The sequence below is a fragment of the Rhyacophila brunnea genome, unplaced genomic scaffold (genome assembly GCF_057557595.1).
Source record: "Rhyacophila brunnea isolate RB1 unplaced genomic scaffold, BYU_Rbru_1.0 scaffold_8, whole genome shotgun sequence".
NCBI classification, from domain to species: Eukaryota; Metazoa; Arthropoda; class Insecta; order Trichoptera; family Rhyacophilidae; genus Rhyacophila; species Rhyacophila brunnea.
The window spans coordinates 732,061-759,202 of NW_028233350.1; the positions used below are offsets into that span (position 1 = coordinate 732,061).

At 32.1% G+C, this 27,142-nt stretch overlaps 1 protein-coding gene across 1 annotated transcript in view; it reads left to right on the forward strand.

The window, feature by feature from the left end:
• Window positions 1-5,538: 5,538 nt before the first annotated feature.
• Window positions 5,539-27,142, forward strand: part of LOC147063805 (epoxide hydrolase 4-like) — a 35,797-nt gene continuing 14,193 nt past the window's right edge. Inside the window, exons 1-3 of the mRNA XM_085958813.1 lie at window positions 5,539-6,352; window positions 25,939-26,063; window positions 26,742-26,854. Of these exons, the coding sequence (XP_085814939.1) occupies window positions 6,152-6,352; window positions 25,939-26,063; window positions 26,742-26,854 (439 nt within the window). The 5' untranslated portion in view covers window positions 5,539-6,151. The remainder of the gene's footprint in view (window positions 6,353-25,938; window positions 26,064-26,741; window positions 26,855-27,142) is intronic.

Sequence of the window (27,142 nt, forward strand, 5' to 3'; positions counted from 1 at the left end):
ATGAAAAGACAAATTTTATATGCACCATTTGAGCTCCCAAATATGACGTAATATCCCATTAAGGGGGAGGAATCATGACATGAGGATTTTAGGCAAGGGAATAGAGGGGTTCCAAAATTTTGTAACGAAGTGTGACGATGGGGGAGACGCGGTCAAAAAAAGCGAAATACATTTCGTGATAAAATCTCAATATATAATAATATGTGGCTGCATTTTTTATATCTTGCCATATGTTTATTATGTAATAGAGTAATAGACAATAAACAGGGGTAAAGTATTATCGAACAATTTTTTTTTTCATCCGACTTATAGGTAAGTATTTTTCTATTCTTTTTATTTTTGTATTTATATTTCATAGATTTTCATTTCACTTTAATATTTTGTCAAGAAGTATACCTACGGCAATTTAGAAACAAGAATACGTATTGGTTATAATAATATAAAAGTATCAAAATCATGTACTTATAATATATCTATATGCCCCGACTGTAAGTATTATTTTTTTTTTCAGTGGATAATTTTGTTAAAATTCAAATATTATTTATTCTTTACATATAGTGAACATTGCAAATTATCAATTTGCAATGTTGACAACATAACATTGGCAACATTGACAAGTTGACAACATAACATTTAGAAGAAAAGAAATATTAATAAAACAGTATTATATAAAAAAAACAGTAAAAAAGTGTGTATGCAAAAAAATATAAATTAGATACAAGGAATTACATGGAATGAGCTAAGTAAACCCTATTTTAAGAATTTATAAAACAATGCCCACCTATACACATCCTCACGCAAATGGAATACGTCAATATTCAAAGTGATTTGGTTGAATAAAGTTATTGCTGTCACAATTGGCATTCCCAATGTCAGGTTAGTTCTGCACCTTGGGAGAACAAACAACGGATGTCCTCGATTCCTAAGATACTCAGAGACACACAAGTTAATACCACCAAGAATGGCAGAGTTTCCATTTACGCCTAAATCTAACACCCCATGGACGACTATCGTAAAACTTGACTCCTTCGACATTCGATGATTTTGAAAGAAGACATAACTTTTATGACCTTTTTATCACACGAACTTTGCCGTTTCATTGTGCTAACTCATTTAAAGAGAGAAAATAATATGGAGTATTCTTCCAGTTTTAATGGTTTGTAGTTTTTCTTCATAGAACTCAAATTGCGCTTGTTCGTTCAAGTTGATATATCTCAACTATTTTATTTGAAAAAAAGGAAAACTTTTTATGCTTCTCGGCTAGTGTGTTCGTATTGCTTTCCAACGGATCTAATCACAAAGACCCTTTTCTTCGAGAAAGAGTGTTTTTTTTTGTTCTTGCAGAAAAATAATTTGTCTTACCTTAAAAACTTGGCACGAGATTAAACAGTCAAATGAAAAGTTAGAATAGATACGTAAAAACAACAAGAGAAATGTAAAAAACTTTACTCTGTCTAGATTTTCCGATCCGCAGTAAATTTCATCTCATGTGAAAGTTAATGAAAAAGTTTTCCATATAAAGTTTACAGTACCTACGCACCAACGTCCTGATCCAACAGGAAAAGCTTAGTTTTAAACTTTTACCGCATCCTACTCATGCTCATTTAAAATGTTGAGTAAATTAAAATTGACTTAGAACTGCGTCGTTGTATTCAGTTAATGTCCAAAAAACTGTTACATTTAAATCATCAATAACGTTTGAAGATATAAGCTATAATTTATATTTTTTGTTTTATAATATTATTAGTAAAGATAATATTATTAAATTCCGCACAATCATTTTTTACCAATGGCTATTTCGGTGGGTCAGGAGTAGGGAATCCAATCCCGAGCCAAAATTTTGATCCCGGGATTTCGGGATTACAATTTGACGATTCCGGGATCCCGGGACTGGGCCCGGGATTGGCGTTTTTATCAATAGTTAATATTTTTTTCATTTATACATATAGCACTGATAAAATCAGTCAAAATGTCTTGAATAATTTATACTATTTAAAACATTTGTTTTAATGTTAATATTTTATACGTTCAATCATGGAAATACATGGGTTTAATGGAGTAAATTATAATATTGTAATATAGATAATAATGTGAAAGTAAAACAGTTTTTTTTTTTTTAAATTTATTTAAGAAAAGATAACATTCATAAAATGCGGCGTAGAAACAAATGCCTGCCTGCATGTCCGTGGCACTGGCGGTTAGACGCCGTTCGCGTGCCAGAACGTCCGTGGCGTCTATCTAGATGAACGAATTTATTATTTTTCTGATGTTCTTACGATTGCGTATAACAACAAAAAATGTTTTTTTTATTATCCGTGAGTCTCCGGCGATTCACCTTGTGAAATGTGCAGGTGCATACACTTCACTAACATAATTTGTACACATACTAATTGATTATGATTGATAAAAAATCAATCCCGAAGGTTTTGGGATTTTGTTTACTAATCCCGGGATTCATAGGCATCGAAAATTGCCCGGGATTGGATTCCCAAGTCTTGATTAATATACAACGGTGTTACAACCGAGATAGCTATCGACTAAAAAACCAGCTTTGTGAAATTTTATATCTTAAATTGAAATGCTAGATGGGTATTTCAATTACTAATAATTGCTTTTAGTCCTAAACATAGGGTGTATAAACGAACAGTTCGGTTGTATAGTTATATTAGTGACGATAAATGGTTATTTTTGTATTTCCAAGTAGATATTATTGAATATAATATAATTAATAACAATTCAAATATATTAGGTATGTATTATGTAAAATTAATTTCCAACAAGTTTGTGAGTATGCAATTTTTGATGGAAATATGAATATCTGAAGTTCGAAATTAAAAATAAATTGTTATTTTATTAAAATCAAGTTTGACAATTCATGACATAATTGGTGACCCTGCCACGAGCTGCACTCGGCATGTGACGACCGCTATCAATAAATTATCTAATTGGCAATATAATAAGATTAAAAAAATAATGACACATTTGCCAAAAAAATAACTATTTTATCTTATTTTTTATCACTAGCGATGCAAACCCACTGACATCGCGGGAACGAGCATTGAGCTACAACCGACAGCCGGCCCATTACCATAACATCTGCTCAATAAAAATACAAACTTACTCCCTCAATCCAGAATTATGGCTATTTTTAACAAAATAGTTCATTTCTCTATTAGTTTTCGTATTTCAAGTAAATTATAAAAAATAATTCACGTGAGAGCGAAAGTTATTACCTAGCTATTAAAAATGAAATAAATGTTAATTTTAATCAATAAAAAATATTACTAACGTTCCTCTGATGCAGATGACGCAATCGATTCGTCAGAATATTTTTTGAAAGTGAGCCTCGACAGTTTAAGCCATTCATCCAATTATTAATGCAGTAAGACAACATTTTATAAAAATAAAAATGATAGTGGGAATTAACGATTTTTATTTTATTTTTATCGAGAGTGGGGGCTCAAAATGAGTCAGTGGACCTTCACGGCCCTAAGCCTGGCAATTTGAATGTTCTTATTTTTTATTCAATACCGAAGACACAGAAATGCAGAAATATCCGGGGAAAATCGTGAAAGCACTCACCCGGACAGTGAACGCTGTGAGGCTCGAGCCCCACTTGGTCCACTTTTTTTTCTTAATATGTATAGTTTTTCAAAATATTACAACCATACCGAAGCACTATGCTCGACACAGTGACACTAACATAATATAGAAAGCAGGCATCTGAGGTAAGGAACTCACATCTGATGATAGACCCAATGGTAAAGCTTCCAGGAGCCCAACATCGTAAGCCTAAACTGCATATACTGCAGACACATCCGATGTATCAGCTTGGAACAATCCACTGCTTGATTACATTTCTCACTTTCTCCACTTTCTCGCAACTCGAGATCTACCCATCGAATGTTTTCAACCTCCAGGTTACCACTGTATGGCTAGATTTATTCTGGTCTCTTCTTGGAGCTATGTTTCCCATTCATTTTATGTAAGGTAAGGTTTTTCGCTAACTCTATTACACCATACCCTTATTATTCTTATTTTTTCTTCCCTAATCCAATAATTTCATTTATGGATTGAATTACATTTTTTTTAAATTATTATTAAATATACACATGAATTAAGTACCTTTACTAGGTTGTTATTAATGAAAATCTAACATTATTAAATCTTATGTTCAGTAATCTATAAAAAAAATGTTTAATCTAATGATTTATTAGTCACAAGTGACGTCTTACTAACGTTTCAATCTGTAATTGTGTTAGTATTATATTTTTTACTTTGCTTAATAAATTACAAAAGCTAGTTGCTCTTCCATTGGTAGAATATGAAATACCTCGGATAATGTAGTTGTTAGGATTAATTCGCATAGCATTCTGCTGGACAGTGAATGACGTTTGTTTGAATCCCAACTTTCTATCTAGATTTTTTCTGATAGATTCATGTAATTTCATATATATTTCAATACAACATAGTACATATTATTTTAAATGATTTATTTTTGCACATTTTAAATATCCATATATTTCAATCATTGATATTTTGATGTGCGAAATACCTAAATATTATTCTAATTGCAACAGTTGAACACCAGTTATAAAATTTCCATATTCGAAAACTGGTTTATCAAGTCAATATATTTTCAATTAACAAGTAGTTATATAGATATACTCATTTCAGCACATGTTCAGTACAAAACGAAAACAAAGAATTTCAAATTAAAAGTTATTTTATTTACATATACCTACTAAATTTACAAATTATAAATTCAAGACGTTCACAATTTGATATTAACAAACAAAGAAATATAAGCAGTATTAGAAACGATATATTTTAAAATGTGAAAACAACTTTGACAAATAAGTATTTATGAAAACCTTTATACTTATAATACAAGCCTATAAAGATGTACACCATAAATATTTTTGATATCTGGTTCTATCATTTTTTAGTTTGGTTTATTTCATATATTTTTCTTAAGTTTATTTATTTGTAATTGCTAAACTTTCACCCTCTTGACTATGTACCTACACGAGATAACAAAAAAGCTGTTTTTCTCCTATTCATCCATTATGGAATTGGCTGATTTTGAAATCTAGCCTCACAACTATTAAAGATTATAGACGAATAATTTAATACTATTTAAAGATGTCACTCGTTTCTCACTCTGTCGTGAATTGGAATAATAAACCAATTGGTACCACCGTACACAGTTTTAAAAAATTCTTGTAAGGTAAGCGTTAATTAATAATAAGTATCTTGCTATCACCCCCACCACACCCTTAAAACGATATGTATTCACTAAGAGAATTTCATTTTAAAGTTTTGAGCTGTTTACAACAGTGTAAAACTCCTGTTTTTTTCTAGTATGGTACATAAATCTATACTACCCATTTTTTTCCGGGCGTCACAATTTTTGAAATATTACTGTGTGAAATCCGAAGTGTGAGTTGTGTCGGTAAAACAGGGTGTGAGGGAAAGTGGGAGGTGGGCCTTACCTCCCCGCGGATTGCCGATTTGGTCCGTCACTTGCCGACTTCTTGTCGGCGACTGTGCCTCATACCATCGCAGTTCCAATAATAATAATATTATTATCGCTGTACTGCGATTAATATATCGGTTAAACTTATTTTCTGGTATCTTTAAACGACAAAATTAAACAATAGACAATCGTAAATATCTGCTTAAGTTAAAACTTTGGTGTTTTTATAATAAACAATACCTTATACTTATTTAAATTAAAACAAATAACATTTTTTTAAAACAAACGAAAATAAATTATTACTTAAAGCACAACTTACTGTACAAAATATTATAATATTTTAAAATATTTTTTTAAATATCTAACCATGTACCTATGTGTTTTTGATAATATAAAAGTAATATGGTAACAATTGTCAGATAAAACTTAAAAAAAAAACAGATAAGTGAGTGCATAATGCACATGCGAAATGCATAATAAATAATAATTGATAATATTTTAATGTATCAAAAAAATAATTGATAAAATGTTCAAATAAAAATAGCCGTCTCGTTACGACGACTACAATACGTGCGTAGGTACTTTCCGATAATAATTCAAACTAAGCATATTAAATTTAAAAAATAATAATAAAATTATATATTATAATTATTGTTATCTCATCGTAAAAACATGAATTCCGTGTGTTTCTTCTTCTACAAAGGCTTCATCTATTTTTTCACGTTTATATACAGCATAGGATTCTGTGTGTGGTTATTATTTTACATTGTGACGCATCCTAGAACTAAGTTTTGGAAGCGTAAGGATCGAGAGCATCCACCGGCCTGCCTGCTGGACCCTTCCTGGGGAACCCATGGATATCTTCAACTCAAAGTGAGTCTGTTTTTAAATCTCTCAATATATTTTTAAATACATATTTGAATAAATTTTCGATGGTTTGATTTTTCGATTTTAAAAGTAAGATGTTTCACTATTGTACAATATTTAGCATGACCGTGCCTAAATGTTGATTAATTTTATTAAACAAAACTCTTTTTCAATAATTGACTGTTGAAAAATAATATCTATCAGTCAACAAAGAAAAATTTAAATTTTGTTTACATACTACTAAAAAAGTAATTTATTTACTGTAAACTGGTATATTATAACTTAAACATAATAATACTTGAATGTTTTAGTGTTGCTTTGTTGCACTTGAGATTTAGTATCTAATTCAAATTCAAAATTATTTATTTTACATACAGTGAATATTAAAATTGTAATTTCACGACATTCATAACACGAGATGAAAAATAAGAAATATTTACGATATTAACAATATTTATACAAATCATAAGAGTTTATAGAAAAATCATTAAAAAAACATGGAAATACACTGAATGACACTGAATGAGCTAAGTAGATAGGTAGAGAACAAATAACCGTCTAGTATCAATGTGTCAAACTAATATTTATATAAGTATTGACTTATTGAGTATGTATTATATCGTTTACATAATTAGTAAGTGCATGTGAATGTATCTTAGTTTTATTATATACTCCGTATAAATTTACTGTAAAAAGCTTGTACCTAGTTTCAGTTTGACTAAGAGAGCTAGCAGAGTTTTATAAACTAGTTTATTAGTTTCAAAAGCTCACTCTGAACTTTTTCTTATCACCGAAAACTTGTGATTTTATTAAGGGGTCTGTCATCAATCTTATGCAACAAAGGGTAAAGTTAGAGTAATAGAATATCATTTTATCGGAATTTTTATTTCTTTCTTTTTAGTCTGACAAAGTTACTTTGAATTACATATTGATATATTATATTATACCCGTATCAAGTGGCCATTCACGAAGTTTTCACCGCATATGATTTAATTACAAAACATATAATTACTACGTAGCTTATTATTCCTATATTATGATATAGCTATAATAATTTAATTTAAAAGCACGCGTAGTTAATAAATTATTAATTATTATTGCTCATAATTGGCAGAAGATGGAAGTGTTTACAATTATCTTAAATGTATTAATATAAATATTATCAATTAAAATTTTGATTTCAGCAAGAAATTGATTATTTATTTATACAGCTGTGAGATAAAGATAATTCTGCAAGTCTCTCTCAAAGTATTCAAATAGTTAACTATTGCAACTGTAACATCTCATCATCACAGCTGTTATATTAGATAACAATCATTTTATTAAAAGTGTAGCCTACTTCTAACTTAATTTGGAATGTTCCAAATTTTAAATATTCTACTGTGCTGCCCTCTGAAAAATGTGACAAAATACCGAACGATGGATAGGTATGTGAATTTCTCTGTCAAATGATCGTGTGGAAACAACAACGTTGTGAGATATAAACGCAACTACAAATAATAGCAAGAAGTGAACGGTTTAACGCTGCGTCCAACGCAACTGGTGCGTTTAAAAGGTCCGCAGCGAATGTAAGGACGATTCTAACTTGTTACATAATATTTCTGATAATTAATAAAACAGTGTGGGGTCCGGCCATTTCTTGCATTTAGGTGTATGCACCATTTGCTCTCTCTTGCTCTGGAACGCCAATTGGACATAGTGAAAGTCTGGAGATCCTTTTATATTCCATCCAGTTTCACCTAATCCTAATGGATTCTTCTAATCTTTAGAAATTTCACTATATTCAGCTCATTGCAGACACTGTATAGTTCGTAGTAAATCCGGCGTCACCACACCCATTTTTTACAGGATATTGACCCAAGCCAAATCTAAATACCTTACCCTCAAACACCAGTTTCTGGTAATCAGCGTGTCACATGATCTATATCTCAGCCAAGTATGTCAGCGTCGTTCTCCTTTGTTTCTCCGAGTTTTGTTTCCATAGCCATGCCATATCTTTGTTATCCTGGATAATCGTTTTAATTTGTTCTAGAGTAGACAATAGGAAGACCGATTAGCGATTATTAGTCTGCGTTTGATTTTATCACGCACTTTATCATCGACATCTATTTTACTAACGAGCCTGTGTACAAAAATACGTTCACCCAGCACACTAAATGGAAAATTTTACCAACCGGAGCGCTCAATAATTTTCCGAAAATTTATATTATTATTATTTATATAAATAAGTGTGTATGACGTAACTAGTTGAGATGGTCAAATTATTTTTTCCACGAGGTGGAGCGATAATTTTGGGGATGTCTTAACCGTAACGGCGCTCCGGTCAATTTCGAGCCCTGCATTCACATCTTTAAAATAGCTACCATCGATGTATCGTCGCTTTAGGATTTGTTTCCCGAATAGACCAAATGTCAATTTTTCAGGAGACGAAAAACAAATTTCATTGTCGTATATTGAAATATCAGTAGATGTATCAATCATTCTTTCTACACTGTATGATTGCAACATTATCTAAGAATAGATTCCAATAATAATATACTGGTATAAATCAGTAAATGCACAGAAAATGCGTTTTATTTACAAGTACTCGTTGTGGATATTCGGGAAATTTTTAGCGCTCTCTCAGAATAATGGATATTCGGGACAAAACAAGGACGTTCGGGACTTAAGACCGTAGCGTATTGCTGCACGGCCCACGGATTACTGAGTGGTCAAAAAGTACGCACCTCAAATGTTATATTTATTTACTCGATAATTGTTAATGATTACTTTTACTATTTAAATACCTAATGATCGTAATAACCCAAGTTCATAGGTAATAATATCATGCGGCATTCGCTTTTTTCGGTTTTTTTCGTAATAAGTAATAAAATAGTTTTTAATAATCTTTTTTTATTATTCAACGAATAATTCACAAGATTTAAGAATGTACCATTCTAATTATTGAACATACATAATTTTGAAAATCACTTCTGAGAAAATATATTATAACCAATAGAAAAAATCTTTTTGAAAAAAGTAAGACACCCGGCAGGAGTCGTCCCTGCATCTCCTGGGTTTACGACCCTGTCCACGAATTATCCACTATGCTACGAGGTGACATACTTATGACGACAAACTTTAACTATTGGCCTTTTAATACCTGCTCATCAGTATTCTTCAAAATCAAGCGACTATCGGCGATCGGTTTTTGTTTATTAAATAAAAATAGGTATCTACTACTTCAATTACTAACCGACGTCACGGATTTCTCCAATATTTTATGATGGTACTTAGTCGTACTTGCTAACAATTTTATATTAATACTTTTTCAAAAAAAAAAAAAAAAAAACTATGTATATAATATATCTGTATATTATTATATCTATATATTTCTATAATTAACAATTAAACTTATTACAAACAATTAATTACCATTGGCTGCTAATATTAGGTAGATACCAATATCCTAAGTATATAATATTCACCAAATAAATAATTACTAACATACATATTAAATTAAATTAACTATCAGCGCATTCAAAAATAAATAATAGCATCGCCTTTATTTTCATAGAAATACCTAGATCAAAAGTAAAATAAAGACAAACAATGTTTGATTAAAAATAATTTGAAATAATAATTATTTTTTACGTCATAGTAGTTGCCGGGTCATACTGTAGAATTCATGTAACCGTTGGAATTTTGTGTCATTTCTCAAAACAAAATGCAGTTATTTAGGTTAAAATACTCACTTCCATAACTTTACTGTAAGTTCAGGGCAAACTGGTGATGTATCAGCTATGAATGATCTCTTCAAATTTGATGAATTCACTTATAAAACAATAGTAACTTTAAAAACAATATCAATAAGACGAAATTTGAAAGAGCACTCCGGACGGCCGAAAAAATATGAAAGTGGGCGTGATTGTTTTAGAGCTAGACAGCGTGAATGTGGGAGCGAGATGCACGGCGTCAGCGCGGTTTGATTGGCTAAAAGTCATATTCGGGAAATAAAAACTCAGCCAGAGATTTATTTCGACCGAAATTAACTTGGATATTCAGGTACGAATAGTTGGACATTCGGGAGAACAACACGGAGTAATTGTAACTTAACATGGCGTATTCGGGTTTTTCAAAAAAATATCTCTGTTCCTAGATAAAAATATATTGTTTTTATAAATGATTTCGGTAGAGTTCGATAAAAGAAATTGAACTGCATTAAAATGTCGATTTCGACAAAATGGATATTCGGGAAACAAATCCTATAGCGACGGTATGTTAAAGAAGTTTGGCTGTGTTTTTAGTCTTGCACGGGTACTGGACATAAATTTGAGTTTTTACCATATTTACTTCGAGACCCAAATTTACATTATCACTTATTTCAGAACATTGAAAATATCTATTAAGTTTTGCTTGGTTCTTTTAATTATTTCAACGTCGTCTATATAAGAATATTATTAATAATTATTAAAGATGGTTACAGTGGTGCAGACCTTCGACTCTCGAAAATACAATTTACTATTTAATAAGCTTATGTATTATACAACGTGGGGTCCTAACTTTACGTATATTATCTATGGTCCTAACCCCCACGATGGTCACGCGGCTTAAGCGTCAGCCTATAGTGTCGTGGGTCCCAGGTTTGAATCCTGGGTCTGGCAAGTTCATATATTATTTTTCAATTTGTGTATGAGTCAGAGTATGGACCTATTAGGTTGAGCAAGTGACTGACATTCATTTCTCGTAAAAACAAAATATGTTAATACAAACCTCACTCTATGGAAGCCCATATGAGCCTATTATCATCGGTCATGGTCGAAAGAATTTATTATACCATACACAAAATTTAACAATATTTTAAACACGAACGGAACACAAATAATAACAACCCCAAAAACATACTTAATAGGAACATCCTAGAAAATAATACCGAATGGGAATTGAGCCCGCATTCATCGCAACTAGTCGAACCACCGAATAAATTTGTATTCCGTGGGGTGAGCAGCTTTACAAATAATTAAGACACCCTAACCAAAATTCTACCAATGCCGAAATGTCCTAAACAACAATGCATCAGAACTGAAATTTCAAAATAGGTAGCATTTCAATAGCAGTAGTTTGGTACTTATAATAATTAACCAAGTAGTATATTAGTGTCAATATTGAATGCATACTGGATGATTTAAAACACCCCTACATGTTCAATTTACAATTAATTAATTAATATTTTTATTGAAGGGGTCCCATTCAACGATGCAACACACGCTGTTGAAGATTAAATTAGACCCACTGACCTTATTATATATTAATTTATTTTTTTCAATTGATAATAATAATCTATTACCGTGACAAGAATGGATATTTATTAGTATTATATCAGGAATGTAAGTCTTGCTTTGTGCTGAATACATAAATAATTATTCGAAATTTATCAATTATTGATTAATTGTATTTATGTATTTTATCAACGATAATAAAATATTTTCTGTCTTAATGTCAGTTTAAGTAAATACCCTTTTGATAAATTGAAATACATTGTGCATAGTTAACTAACAATTCTTGATGGATGTTCATAACATTAAATAAAACATTACATTACTTACTACTACTCTATCACGCTCGTTATCAAAACATTAAGCACGAAGTAGCGCCGTTTCTCTCTGTATAAAACATGGAACGCGTAGATCGCTTTCATAGCACTACTGCGTGCTGTAAGGTCGGCCATGGCAGTGGTGTCCGTGCAGATTTTCCGTAAGGGTGCGTAGTGTTGCTCATTTTGTAGAGCATCCGAAAAACATGTCCAAGCCACAAGAAATGCGTCTTCGTGAGTACATCCATCACCAGGAATTGAGGTTATCAGCTTACGATGCTTGTAACGCGGTTATATCAGTATAGCCCGCGATGGTGATATCGATGTCCAAAGCTCAAAGCTATGATATTATTTTTAATTACAACATGCAATGAAGTCTAGTGACAGTAAGTAGTGTGTCAAGTGAACACAAAAACACCAGGGAACACAAAATTAATAGGTACTGTTTTACCCTACTGGGTGTGATATAACAGGCTACGTCATAAAAGTACCCTGCTTCGAAACCTCAGTCCATCGTGATGACTTTTACATTTCTATTTATAAATCTGTTCTGTGCGCAATATTTTAATAGTAGTAAACGATTAGATAGACACACAGGAATTAATAAATGACATTAATGTATTGTGACCTCATCGAGAATCGAGCCCTGCGCATTGTAACTACTACGAGGACTGCCAACATTGTGTGCATTATAGATACCTTTGCACGACTCTGACTTAGACAAATAATGTAGATCCCGCCATATCTATGTGGCCTCCAAGTACTCAAGAAATATTGTCGTCAGTGACGTCCCTAGACAAAATGCCGCCCCATTTTTTTATAAAGTATTTCTTTATCATCCTTTCATGACTCTAATATCTAAGAAAGGATACATTGCTAACAAAATATATACCAATAAATCTAATTTAAATGCCATCTCTACTTCAATAGACAATATTACGAGTCCACGGGTTCAGATAGGTACATTTAAAAATACACCTGACAGTCCTGACACCTTCCAAACTCGCGAGTGACTGGCAAAAATACGTGTATAAAATTAATTAGGTAAATTTGTACCTTGTACCTACCTATAATTCGCAAATCTACACGTGTCATTGCTGGTTATCAAGGACGTGACGTCCAATGACAACGGAAGTAAACTAGACATCGCGAACCCGACAAAAAATACAGTCCTGTTAAACCTTTTATGTTAATTAATACATTTTGTTTCTAACCATTGAGCTGATTTTTTTAATCAAAAGATATTTCCGTCATTACTAAGTTTAGGTACCTATTTCTATATATACCTAATGATTCCCCTTGATTTGCTGCCCTTTGTATAACTGCCGCCCCCAAGCGACGCTCAATCTGCCTACCCCCACGGGACGTCACTGATTGTCATCGTTACCAACAGTGGCGCGAAATACTTAAACTTGGATATTAGGCAATCGCTTAACAAATAGGCCGGAGCCTGACCGAAAACGCTGCCATCTACCAGGCTGGGTCAAATGCAACTTGGTCACTAGCCAGTGGCGAAGGGTGGAGGTAGGCTGCTAAGATCCGACATAAATAGTGCACACTAAACTTTGTCAGCCAAACGTATTTTTTTTCATTGAACAAATATTACAATGTGTAGATATTGTTTGTTCGTTTTTAAAATTCAATTAAACCCTACCTAATCCATGCCATAGTAGATAATAGTCAAAAAATTATTCGTTTATCTATAAAATATCTAAAACTATGCCATTAAACCATACGTAATTTAAAATATTTTATAGATAGAAGAATATTTTTTATCAATTATGAATTGGCTTAGGCAGGGCTTAATGAATTTCAAAAAACTAACCTACACTATCTGTAATACGTACCTATTCTTAATTCAATGAAAACAAATAAGTATCACTAAAAAAGTGTGCGCTATTTTTTCAGATCACCCATAGCATACACAAACTGTTATAGTTTGGTTAGGCAGGGTTTAATTGAAATTCAAAAACTTTCCAGTACCATCTGCAAATTGTATTCTTAGTTCAATGAAAACACAAAGTGTAGTATGCACTATTTATGTCGAATCTTAACAGCTTACCCCTCGCCACTGCAATACACTACATTTTGAACCAGAGTTTTGAATGTGTAAGTGTCATTAGAAAATGAAACACACACTATATACGTGCAATAGTGTGTGCTGCAACCTTCAAATACACCAATATTGAATGAGCGTCTACATAAGCTGAGAGCGATTCTTAAAACGAAGAACAGGGGTCGTTAAAAAAGGTTTTATGGAAAAATACAAAACTCTATTAGCGTTTACTTGGTGGTAATTTATGAAAATTTATAAAATTTGTTATCACTAAACTTGTTATTCACCAAATATATTATATATTGTTTTTAAAACACGTGTTTCGTTCATATGGTGAGCTTTTTCATGTGTAAACGTAGACTTATAGAAACAATATCCACATATATGTGGTGAAATAACAAGTGATAACTCATTTCATAAACACAAAACTAATTAATATATATTTATGTGCTACAAAGAAAATTAAATTAATAATTTTACTTGTAACATTTTAAACATAAACGTAAATATTACGTCAAAATCATTGATTCCTAGATTTCTAATATATTATAAGAGTATCTAATGATTTTTAGCAAATTAAGCCCGGATACAACTGAATTTCGCAATAGTCGATAAACATTTCTAATACGATAGATTTTTCTGTATACGTATATTACATAATATTATTATTTGGTGTAGCTTTTTGCTAAAGCTTTTTGTTGATTAAAAAGAGTTCACTTAGCTTAACAAGAGCTTTGAGGGTTGTGCCTATTCAATCGAGAGGGCTTTTTGTTTGAAAACTTTGGCTTTGTCTTCCGAGTGAGCTTTCAACTTAACTAATGAGTAAGAGGATATTCTGAGGCTAGCCTAACGGTTTTCTATTAAAAGCCTTACTTCATAGAGATTCTAGCAAATACCTGAGTATGAAGTTAACTTCTTAATAAACCTAAGTACACTCTCAATAGAATTCTAATAGTGTCATATCGATTTAATAACCATTAGTTAGTCGATGGTTGTAATATTAAGATGTCGTTTTCAGAAATAGAATACTATGAATTTTGTCTAACTATGACCCATTATTAATAATTATAGTTGTTGACGAGATGAATGAACGGTAATAGCTCAAACACCAAAAAAGGTTTTTACTTACAGAACTCACTAGATAAAATTAATAATACGTCATATTTATAACGTTAAGAATTCGTTTCTTTTCAACATATTATTTATTAATAATCTTACTTTTATTCTTATAAAATGTGCGCCGCTGCACTTTGGGGTAGGAATAATAATAATATTTTCAATTAATAGTTTAAATGCCCACATTTCCTGAGCAAATGACTCAGCATAATATGCCTATAAACAAAATCAAAAGCTTCCCCTTATGCATACGACTCATACGAGTAATGTAATTAAAACAAATACCTACCTATCGGGCGAATATCAACGTAGAAAAGGAAGTCAGGATGGCTATTTTGTGTTTTTATTGCTTTTGCAACTGGTATATAGTGTCACCTCCGAAAGGGGGGGGGGGGGTGTAGGATGATGCGCTATACCCCTCCCTGATGATGTAATGTCACGGTGAATGGTGATCGTCTGCTGGTTTCTTCTTTCGGGGACATGCTTATTGATTGACAACGCGGAATTACAGGCGAAAACAGGGCGTTTTATTGTTCGGAATACAGTTACAGCGTAGAAAATATTTAACAAAAATAATTTAAAAAAGGAGACGCCGGGCCGCGGCCGACGTCTCGCCCGAGAGTCCGAAACCCGAATGACAATCAACCTTTTTTGATAGTAGGTTAACTCTAGGCATGAATTAAAAATATTACTTACAAATTCTGTCACTGAAAAATGACAAAAACACCCTCTGACATATGTACCTGGCTTATAGGTAGGTACCTTGGGTCTCATATTTCTGTGAATTTTTGCTAACCACAGAAATATTCAACCAGACCTTCTCTAGGTATATGCTTTGAAAAGGGGCTGTGCACATCTTGGGATTATTATTACTGCATTAAAATTACAGCTTACTTGTATGTTTAAAATTGAATAAGTATACAATTTATAATGACGCTAGGTTTTACTTTGCTTGCTTCTAGAATTAATGTAGGTATGAAAAATGCAGGATTTTACATACATTAAGGGCTAGAATGATTTCATTTGTTGAAGTTGCAAAAGGATGACTATAAATTTTCATACATCTAAGCTTACGGGCTAGAAATTTGTCTCGCAGTCGATCTGCTCATGTTCGCATGAATCCGCCCAATGATGATTCAGGCCTCATGGCCTTGGATCGTCTGAGGATGCCATGGTTTAGGCGGTAACAATAGATATATATGTTTTACTTTTTGGTACGTGTGGAAAAATCCTGATGCACCAATGGCAACTTGAACTTAATAAGGAACCCCTGGTGTATAAAAAAACCTCAGATTTAAATAATATAAACCCAATAACGATTTATGTTTATATTTATTAATATATGATTCGCAGTTAATGCTAATCACTTTACTACCTGCACTTTTAGCACGTGTATTAATCCTGTGTTCCCTGGTGTACTACCTTATAAACAATATCTAGTAGATTGTACCTGTAGATGATATTAGACAGACATTAGAATATTGACCTATGTCCTGGCAGAAGCAAAAGTAGCTATGAACTCTTTACATTTTTTTTGGAAACCTAATAACAATAGTAAAATATAACAATGATCTTTGATGGCAATCGCATTATTGAAATGTTAAATTACCATTCTAGTGTTACCAATGACTTAATAATGTCATTGAGTGTTACAAACTTACGAGTATGTTAACAAAAGGAGAGTTTATATAGAGATAATCATTTGTAAATATATAATAAAATAATATTGTGTTGTATTACTTAATATGTCTACAACGATGTTTCTTTGTTCGATTGTAATCGGTAATCTAATCGCTAATCATAAAAAGTTTTATTATTAACATAATTATCTTGTAACATTGTTGTCATCACCACCAGCCTTATTATGGAAAACATAAAATAGACCATCGTCATCACAGGGGCAAACTATAAAATATTATACGCATATAGTTTTTTTTTATATATCGATTGCATTGAATATACGAATGCATCCGTGAATTAAATAACTGACACTTTAATGATTGCGCTCAGCATTGATTTTCTGTATTTCACGATAACTCAGTTTCATGAATTTTTGTACATCCAACCATGTCATTGAATTTTGATTATGGGTCCTTGTCACAAATTAATACCTATACTTATACTATTTGCAAGAACATGACAGCAGATTTATTATCGTATAGGTACTGAGTGAAACAAAATTATACCTAGGTGCAGGGCCTCACCGTCCATACGTACAATATGTGCATTCCGCAAGGGTGATCGAATTTTTAGGACAGCCAAAATTCGGGCTTTAGTTTCATTTCAGGTCAAGTACCTACATATTAAAATGTTTAAAAGTTAGTGATCATAGCGCATCGCAAGTTGAACAAAAATTACCATAAAACTATTATAGAAAATAATGGACCAACCGTAAAACATCTGTGTTAGCGTGGTCGTTTTATAAATATTTACACATTTAAAATAAAATTTATCTAGTAGGTATATCGACTAAGCTAATTTTCGCCACCTCCCGTATCAACCCATGTGCATACTTTAGTGTGCAAACATATTTCACAGTATTAAAATAAAGAATAACTATGAAGTACTTATTCCGTATAGTTTAATATTGTTATTGTGAATTATAATGTTGTGAGCAATGCCTACTATAAATTCACAAGAAGGCAGTGGTTGCGACCCATTGAATATGCTAATCGACATAATTTTGCTCGTGTTCCTCAGGTTGAGATATTCTGGTATAGATTGTAGAAAGAGTCTGCTTTTTACACATGGATTAGTTGCATCCGTTAATAAGCTATAGATTTTAAATTTAGTTTGATTAAGTGTATTATTATTAGTGTATATTATCTCCAGTTAATTCGATTCGAGCATAATGAAGCAATTCGTAGTCAGCATCTGTAGTCAAAGGGTGACTTAATAATATATGATTAAATTTGATACTATTATTGAAAAGTCGAAATAAACTCAATAAAGGGAGGTTTTCTTACCTGATAATAATACCCAACTACTTGGCACACGCCTTGAATATATTACAACAAACGAATGCATCATATAATGAAATTGAAAATAAAACTGAACGTGAGGTGACTGCAACGAACAATGATTTAGTCAAATGTGTTCAACCCTTGGAAAATTTACATTTTCATTCAAGTAAATAGTGATAAACAACGGTCAATATTTGAACGTTTATCTTTTCCACGACAGATTCTCACTATAATTATTGTACAACAATGTATAATAATGTAGACCAGTGTTTACCAATTACTAGTTCGTGGACCGGTGCCGGTCCGCTAATAGTATTGTCACCCATTTTAATGCACAAAAATTTCAAGAAAATCGTCACGACTTCCTTACCCCAGATGCCGACCATACACAATAATTTATATCCAGCCTCATGATTCATTTGAATTAGCTCGTTTCCTACATCCTATTTTTGGTTACATGTAAATTTTACGTAAAACATTTCACCGTGGCACAGTTGGCTGTGAGTTTTTTTATCGGAAAGAGATTACCGTATAGGTACTATACGGTCTCCAATTTTATTACATTGAATATTCAACATTAATTCAATTTTTATAGCTGATTTTGGCAAAATTCAAGAATGAAAATATAGCCTAACCTAACAAATAATAATCCAGTATATCGGCTATTTTCAAAATTTGTTTGCTGCTGACTTCCTGTAAAGTGTAAACCGACAAGAACTGTGTTTTATTTAAACGTGAATTTTATGTCAGTACTATTTATACGACCCAAAGAGGTTGGACTGTTTTTATTATAAGGCCATATAATTTCCGATACAATATTTCTCGGTGAAGTGTGATACGGCGAACTGCATACGTACAAGTTTCCGGACACGCCTATTTTTATCATTCTCAGTCAAAGTTGCAAGTCTGTCTTCGTCGAATATTACTTAAGTAGGTTTCAAGCATCACGTCTCCTTTATTAAGACGGATTAGCTCAGCGAAGCATCAAAATTCCAAAATATTTTTTATGGAAAACTGATTTTTTTACCATTACATCATCCCGTGAAGCCCAATGACAATCATGTAGTGATAGTGAAACAATCACGTAATTACGAAGGCTTTAATAAAATCCCATAAATGTATCGTGACCTCAACGGATATCGAATGATGAGAAAACTTTTCTTTACTTTGGGCTACGAGGATCGCCTATACACTGTATTTATATTCTATACATACCTATAGATTCCAAATAGTATGATATCATAAAAAAATACCTGCTCAATAAGGTAATACACAATGTTTCTTAGCGCCTGGTCGTGATGTGTTTATTACATTTTAATACCCTCCAAGCGGTTCAATATTCTAAAATCTGATTCAAACACACATCCGTTGACTGCCTTTGTGTTGTAGGTACCCGTTACTATAAACAATAAAATTAATAATAGTATTATTTATATTATGTCTACTGAATTATTTTATTAATTGTGTTAAATATTGATCATTATCTTTACAAAGTATTTTTGAAGTTATAATTCTTTAGGCGCGTTTGAAAAATCAGATCAGAGTGTATTTTTGGCGTGTGACATGTAACACATACTTAATTTATTTTTTCGGTTACCAGCCGAACGCACTACCTTTACACCACAGTAGGTATGATGATGCAATCGTGACGATTATACAGTAAAATATTATAGTTTAAAATTGTTCCGTTGCCTAGGCAGCGAATTTATTATTATCGGCCATTTGCAATTCCTTACGTAAACAAACTATTAAACGTCAGAGTGACAGTTGGTACTTTAAAAATAAAAACAACGAGAAACCATTATATAATTTAGTAATATAAGTTAAAGTGTATAGAAATAAGCCAACGGCGTTCTAATAAGCGGTCCTTTTTCTTGAGTGTGTAATTTAACAAGATAATTAAGTGCTAGTCAAAGAATCTAGTTTATCACAAGTTTTGTTATTGTTTTGTTACGCCAAAGAAGTATAACTTCTAACGCGCTTATGTAAAGTACACACATCGATTTTTTTTATTATTAAATTAAATTTAACTTCATGGTAGAAAAAAAATCACTTAGCGATGTCTTTGTTTGACCTGTTTGCAATTGAGTTTTGACCAACACCGCATGAAGGTCAATGGTTTCAGTTTATACTGGTTTTTATAATCATTAAATTATATTTAATTGTATAATAATATGTGGCTAGACATATTAAGAACATCATATTTTATGTAATAAAAATAGTTTGGTACATTGTACAATTTTATTTAAGTGATTAATATTAATCCCTGCTAAAGTATTATTATGTGATATTCTCAATGTTTTAATATAAATTTCAATGATAAATTATGTATTGTTTGTATTTTTATGCATTAACTTTCTTCCATTCACTGTTAGCTGATAGAGATGTGATTCATCTTGATTTTCTGGCCATTTTTTGCCATGTATTTCTGCCCATCTTAGTGATTTTCGTTGCGGGCGACATTCCACCCTAATATCTGTGTTTAAATTGTATTGCCGATAATATAATATTATAGTAGATAATGGTTTCTCGTAAAAACAAAAATCTGTTAATACAAACATCTACGCCGTGTAGGCCGATATGATATTATTATAATCGGACATGGTAAAAAAAAATCTGTTTTATAATTCCATACGGTATTTGTATTTAAGTAAGCAGGTATCTTTTTAAATTTAATACCACGTGGTGATAGATAAATTCGTGGGTCGGGATGTATAGTCAGGTAAGTCACAAAACAGCAAAAATGAGATATGAATGCCACTATCATTGATATACTACTAGATGAGCAGTTCCCATACAAGTGTCATTTTAAAAGTGTACCACAAAAGATATTATGAATATCGTCTTATAATATTTCCTTGTAGGTATAATGCGTTAAGACCGATAACATGGATTCCCGAATTTCACCCGTATTGCCCTGGCTGTAAAACTAAATTTGCGTTCTTGGAATAGTGAACCTACGGGTGGCTGCAACGCAAAGCAGACAGAGCAAGTCGTCATGCGCTGACTATTAGTTAGAGTAAGATGCAAGCTAGATCGGGCTTACCCAGTAAGTTTTAACAAAGGCCGACTCGCTGAAATTCGGACGTCATTTTAAGAAGCATATGATTCATCCAGTAGTATATCAATGGTTTAAATATAATATGCTGTTACATAATGCGATATTTAACACATCTTTCCCCCCTTCTCTAATCTAATATGAAAATGCAGGACTCCCGAGCACCACCACGAATGATTAAGCCGGGCGGAGTTATTAGTAAAATTAGTAGTTATTAGTAGAAATTTCATAAAAAAGATCGGTTACGAAAGAACACCATTATAGTAGACCATATTTTAAGAAATCGTAAAAAAATGTCCGCGTAAACTCATTCCCACATGAGTTATTGTCCTTATTACCGTATCTATGGAGTAATTTATATTAAATTTCATTTTACATAATAAATAATAATCCATGTGAGTTTTGTTGACTTTTTATTTTGATAATATTTGATGAATCACAACTTAACGCATTATAATTATTATTTACATATCTACGTGGAAATCGTAATTTTTTTACTGGTCACCGCCATCTTTAGATTAATAAAGCCTGAGCATAACTTTTTGCACAAGCAACGAGTGGTCCACTGCCATACTATTCATTGATAACGTATTTGCAAGCAGAGTTTGGTATTCTATAATGACTGAAGAGTATAAATAAATTAGCTATTGTCGTTTAGAATCGACTGTCACATTGACAAACGTCCTAGTGTATTATGATATTATTATACACAGAAGAAGTTTTCTTACTTTGATCGTTTCTTCCAATTATTAATAACATATAACCACTAAATCAGATAAACTCCAAGGTACGTTAAAATAATCTGAAAAAAATCTGAAACTAAGAATACTCCGACAAGTGAACACGACAGACGCGTCAGTATGAGCACTCTATAGACAATGACAAGTCATCCATAGACAACGGGAGGGGCAAAAAGTAGGACCAATCGTGTAATTTATTGGCTTCCTTCTTCAGTGGGCAATGAACTGGTGCATTGCCCATCAGGTGGCCATTACATATAATTAGCATGTTATTTAAATGTGGTAGATAACGGAAAACTTCGAATAGCAAATGAGTAACCGATAGGTATAGCAAAATAAATTGAATTTCATCCGAAACAAAAATTAAATTGGAAAACATTCAATGTTTTTCATATCAGTATTTTATCATACTGCGGATATCCACTCCCCCATTCCAATATATATCTTTTAAATGAAACGATTCCTTATTTTAATGAAGATAAACCCATTCAATACAATATTGATAGTAATTATTTATAGCCACTCAATTACGGAAAACTTTGAAACCAGTGCTTTGGAGAGTTAACGAAATTTAAATTATCTAAATATTAATTTGGGTTTTCGAAGAAAATTTCTGCTTGTTTTCCAATTTACTTTTCGTTTAAACTATGTTAATATTAGTATAATAATTTATTTTTGAATTAATTATCATTTAATATCTGACTCAGAGAAAATATTCGAAATACCTAAATCTGTGGATACCAGTGGCGAGGGGTGGAGGAAGGCTGTTTAGATTCGACATAAATAGTGCACACTAAACTTTGTCAGTTATACATATTTGTTTTCATTGAACTAATAATACAATTTGCAGATGGTGCTAGTTAATTTTTAAAATTCAATTTAACTCTACCTAGCCAAACCACAGTTTAGGTATTCTATGGGAGATCTGACAAAAATTATGCACACTTTTTCAGTCATACATATTTGTTCCCGTTGAATTAAGAATAGATATGGCAAATGGTGTAGGCTGTTTTTTTTTTAAATTCATTAAACCCTGCGTAAACCAAACCATAATTGATAAAAATAATTCTTCTATATATAATATATTTAAATTATATTTGTTCGCTACTTTCATTGTAAGAATTTGATTTGAAAAGTATGTATTTGATAGTACTTACTAACAAACCTTCGTTTTCAAAAAATTGTGCACTCGGGATTACTTCCATTTGCTTGATGTCACAAATAGTCGGTAATACTAGATATGCAAACGGTGTATAAATTAAGGCGGGCATGTGTCCAAAAAGTTTGTAAGTTTCTGTTTTAAGCACCCTAATCATGTAAAATATTCTAATGTATACTAAATGAGTACCTATGCTCTGTTTGGTTCGATTTTAATCCAGCTGAGGTTTCATAGAATTAATATAAGCCTCACTACTAACAAAGTGACCGCAGAATTTACGTCTATTGATGGTTAATAAGATCACTTCACGTCATGATAACCGTGTGCTTACGTTTATGGTACATATTATTATATTATACAATGTATATTATATGTTCTAGAACAGGGATGTCGAACCAATCGCACGCGAGATGATTTTGCATGGCACGTGAATTTTTCATTTTAAAGAGAAAATAAATTACTATTTTATATACCTATATTTAAAAAATGTTTTTTTTTTATAAAAAAAGTTTTACACATAAATAAATGAGTACTTACTTAACTATATAATATAATACTTATTTTTAAAAAAAAAGTGATGATAAGTATAGCCATGCGTATTTTCTTCGGTTTTTCATATTATGTTTACCAATCGATGCGCAAACGGAAACGAAGAAATTCATGCATAAATGACAAATCGCATTGTATAAAAAATAGCAGGAAAATCCTTTTCAAGAATAATCATTACGTTTAATGTAAATATACAATTGCATAGGTCGGTCCTTAAGATCGGGCAATTAAAAATAAAAATATTCAATCAACAAACCTTATAAAATCAATTATCAGCAGTCGTTCAAATATAATAACTGCTTGTTATTTTGCCTCAAACGTAATCTCTAAAAATGGAAAACAATTCAGTGATGCAGAATATAATATGAAAGAAAAGTGGTTTAAAGTGCTTCTTGAATCTGAAAATGATCTCTTTGAGAATTTTGAAAACAAAGAACAAAATATTCAAAGAATAAAAGATATGCCTTCAGCTAGAAATACGATGAAAGATAGAATATTAAGAACTCAGTTGTATTTTTTAAGCAATTTTAATAGGATTCTTAAAAAGTATTTTTTAACAAAACTTTAAAAAACTTTTTTTTCGCCATGAAAAACTGCTGACATTTGAAAAATGATATTTGGGAAATTTGGCACGCGTACGTAAAAAGGTTTGCCAAGCCTGTTCTAGAATCTAGGTCATCTAAAAATCAAATAGTTAATAATATGAAAGCTTGCGTATTATTGTGGTTGATGAATTTTTTGATGGTCTAATTAGGATTAGGTACCAACACCAACCGTCCCGGATTGGCCGGATCGTTTCGGTAAAACTGTCCATGTTAACGATCCTGGTTTGATTATATCCGCAACGTAAAAAGTATTTCGAAATTTAATTTTTTTAGTGGTAGTAGTAGTCATGGTTTTCAAAATACTTACTTCTAAAACGACGGTAGTCCGATCATTATACTTTAGAGCTGAAAGAGTGGATGTCATTTTTTCTTTAAGCTATAGCAAAAAGATGAATTGCAAAAGTGTGGAAGTCCAACATACGTAGTTTTAGTCCGAACGCGAGTGAGTATTTTAACTATATTAGATTAATAATGTTAAAACTGCTCTCCTGCAAAATATTGAATATGTGACTTCCAGACTTTCAGCTCTAATGTACACCCGGAATTATTTCAGAATTTAATATATGTAAAGCCTATTCCTAACAGGTATATTTTACAGGATTGGGTCGATAGTCCCATCCTTAATCTTTTTCTTTTGCCCGGGATTAGTACCGGTGACAGCATTTGCCAAAGACTTTTTTCCAACCAAAGAGAGGTAGAATCACCAGTAGTACCTACCATATCATATTATCATGTATATACTTATTTCATTCAAAATATAGCTTATTCTTGCGCTATCCCGAGCCCATGGACAGCCCGTCCCTTTTTATGGACGCCAGCGTAAATATTAAGTTTATTCAGAACGCAACATTGTTATTAATTCCTTTCAAATAGGTATAATTATCTAACACACGGTTTCCCAAACTTTTTCTGCAATGGAACACTTCGCAAACCTGGAAATTTTAACGGAACACTTCGTTTATTTTGTAGGTTATTTATTAGCGCAGCTAACCGTTCCGCCAATTTTGGCAACTGTTGTTAAACTGACAAGACTTGTCAGCCGGTCAGTTAAAAACAATATAGCCCATATTTTTCATGCGCACGGTGTGAGAAAAGATGGTCCTCCATGTGTACCTAGATCATGGTCCCCACATCCCGAAGCGGACCCTCAGGCTAGGATCTTTGGCGGGCCCCCTACTTATCGCTAAGGTTAAAGCCAATGTGACGATCTACAGTTGCATATTCCAAATGGTATTTGAGGTAAATTTAGGGGTATTTTTATATTTTTAACACACCCACTTTTATGTTGATATGCACAATTATTACGATCATGTCAAATATCGACAATAATCAAAAATTTTAAGTATGTCAAAACCACATAAGTATTATCAAATGTTAGTATGCTAGAAGTGAAACATTACAGACATTTTTTTTACTATTAATGCATGTTTGTGATGTGTTTATATCACTTGGCTGGTCGATCTCTCACGCCAGGTCCCCCAAGCCCAGGCCTCCAGGCTAGAGACCTGCCAGCCCCCCCTTGTGGGAGCCATGACCTATCTAGATACTTGACGTCATAAACATCAGTGGAGATTGATCATCACTCGCCTTTCAATATGAAGTAGATTCTTTAATTATTTTAGTTTTACTTATTTTACTTCTACTAAGTAGAAAATCTTTAAATGTGTTGCAGTGTATAAAATCTTTCCAAATGGTCGCGGAACACCTATTCAGGTTAGGCGGAACACAGTTTGGGAAACCCTGATCTAACAAACTGTTGAATTTGTGTTTCCAGGATGTGAGACTACACTACGTTGAAAATGGCGACAGAAGTAAACCTCTGATGCTGTTCATCCATGGCTTTCCGGAATTCTGGTACTCGTGGCGGTATCAACTACGAGAATTTTCCAAAGATTATTGGTATATAATTATTTAATAAAAATATTGTTCTATTGTACGTCATCGTCTTTGATTATCGTAATATCATTAAAATAAAATACTTAATAAAGGATTTTTTTTAGTCAACAAATAATTCACAAGATTTGAGAATTTAATATTATGTAATATTAAATATATAATTTGAATACACATCAGGATTTTTTTCTAGTACCTACCTAGGTATTCATCTGGGGTGTTGTTTGCTCTCACGAGGTCCAGAACTAACCTGCCATTGGCAATGTTAATTGGGAGGGCAATAATAAATCCTTATAACTCGAATCTGATTCAATTGAACACTCATTTTACATTTTACTATCATTATAAGCTATAAGTATTACACAATATTTATGTTGTTATAATATTATTATTAATAATACAGATTAAACTGTTGTTATGCCTCACCCTTATATTTCCCTTTTAAAAAATCCTATCCCTTCCACTCAATTTATTACAATCTGTAAATTTATCAGCTGTTCCTTTCACTAGTATGTAATTTTTAATAATAATTTATGTACTTAACAAAAGATCATACCTACATATTATATTTTAATTCAATACTCATAATTCAGTCATACATACTCCCATAGATCCCCTAAATTATTAATTTTTGACATTTATACTGCACATGGGTCCTTAATACTATTTTTATCACTATTTCAGGACAGTCGCTCTTGACTTGAGAGGATATGGAGAATCCGATAAACCGAATTCCATGTCCAGCTACATCATGGAGAATATCATCGAAGACATGCGACAAGCTGTTCTCTCCCTCGGTAAGAATAACATATTATTGATTTTCTAATATTAGATTAACATTAAACGTTAAAGTTAACGTTAATATTAAAAACAAAATCTGTTAATACAAACCTCTACCCTGTGGAGGCCCATATGATCCTATTAGGATCGGACATGGTCGAAAAAAAAATATATTTAGTACTAATATTAAGATTAAAAATATAGTATTAGTCTATGATTAAAACTTTACAAACAGAATTGAAAGATTGACTGAACTTTACTATGTTCAGTGTTGCACTTTGCCGTAGGGGCATGCTTCTACCTAC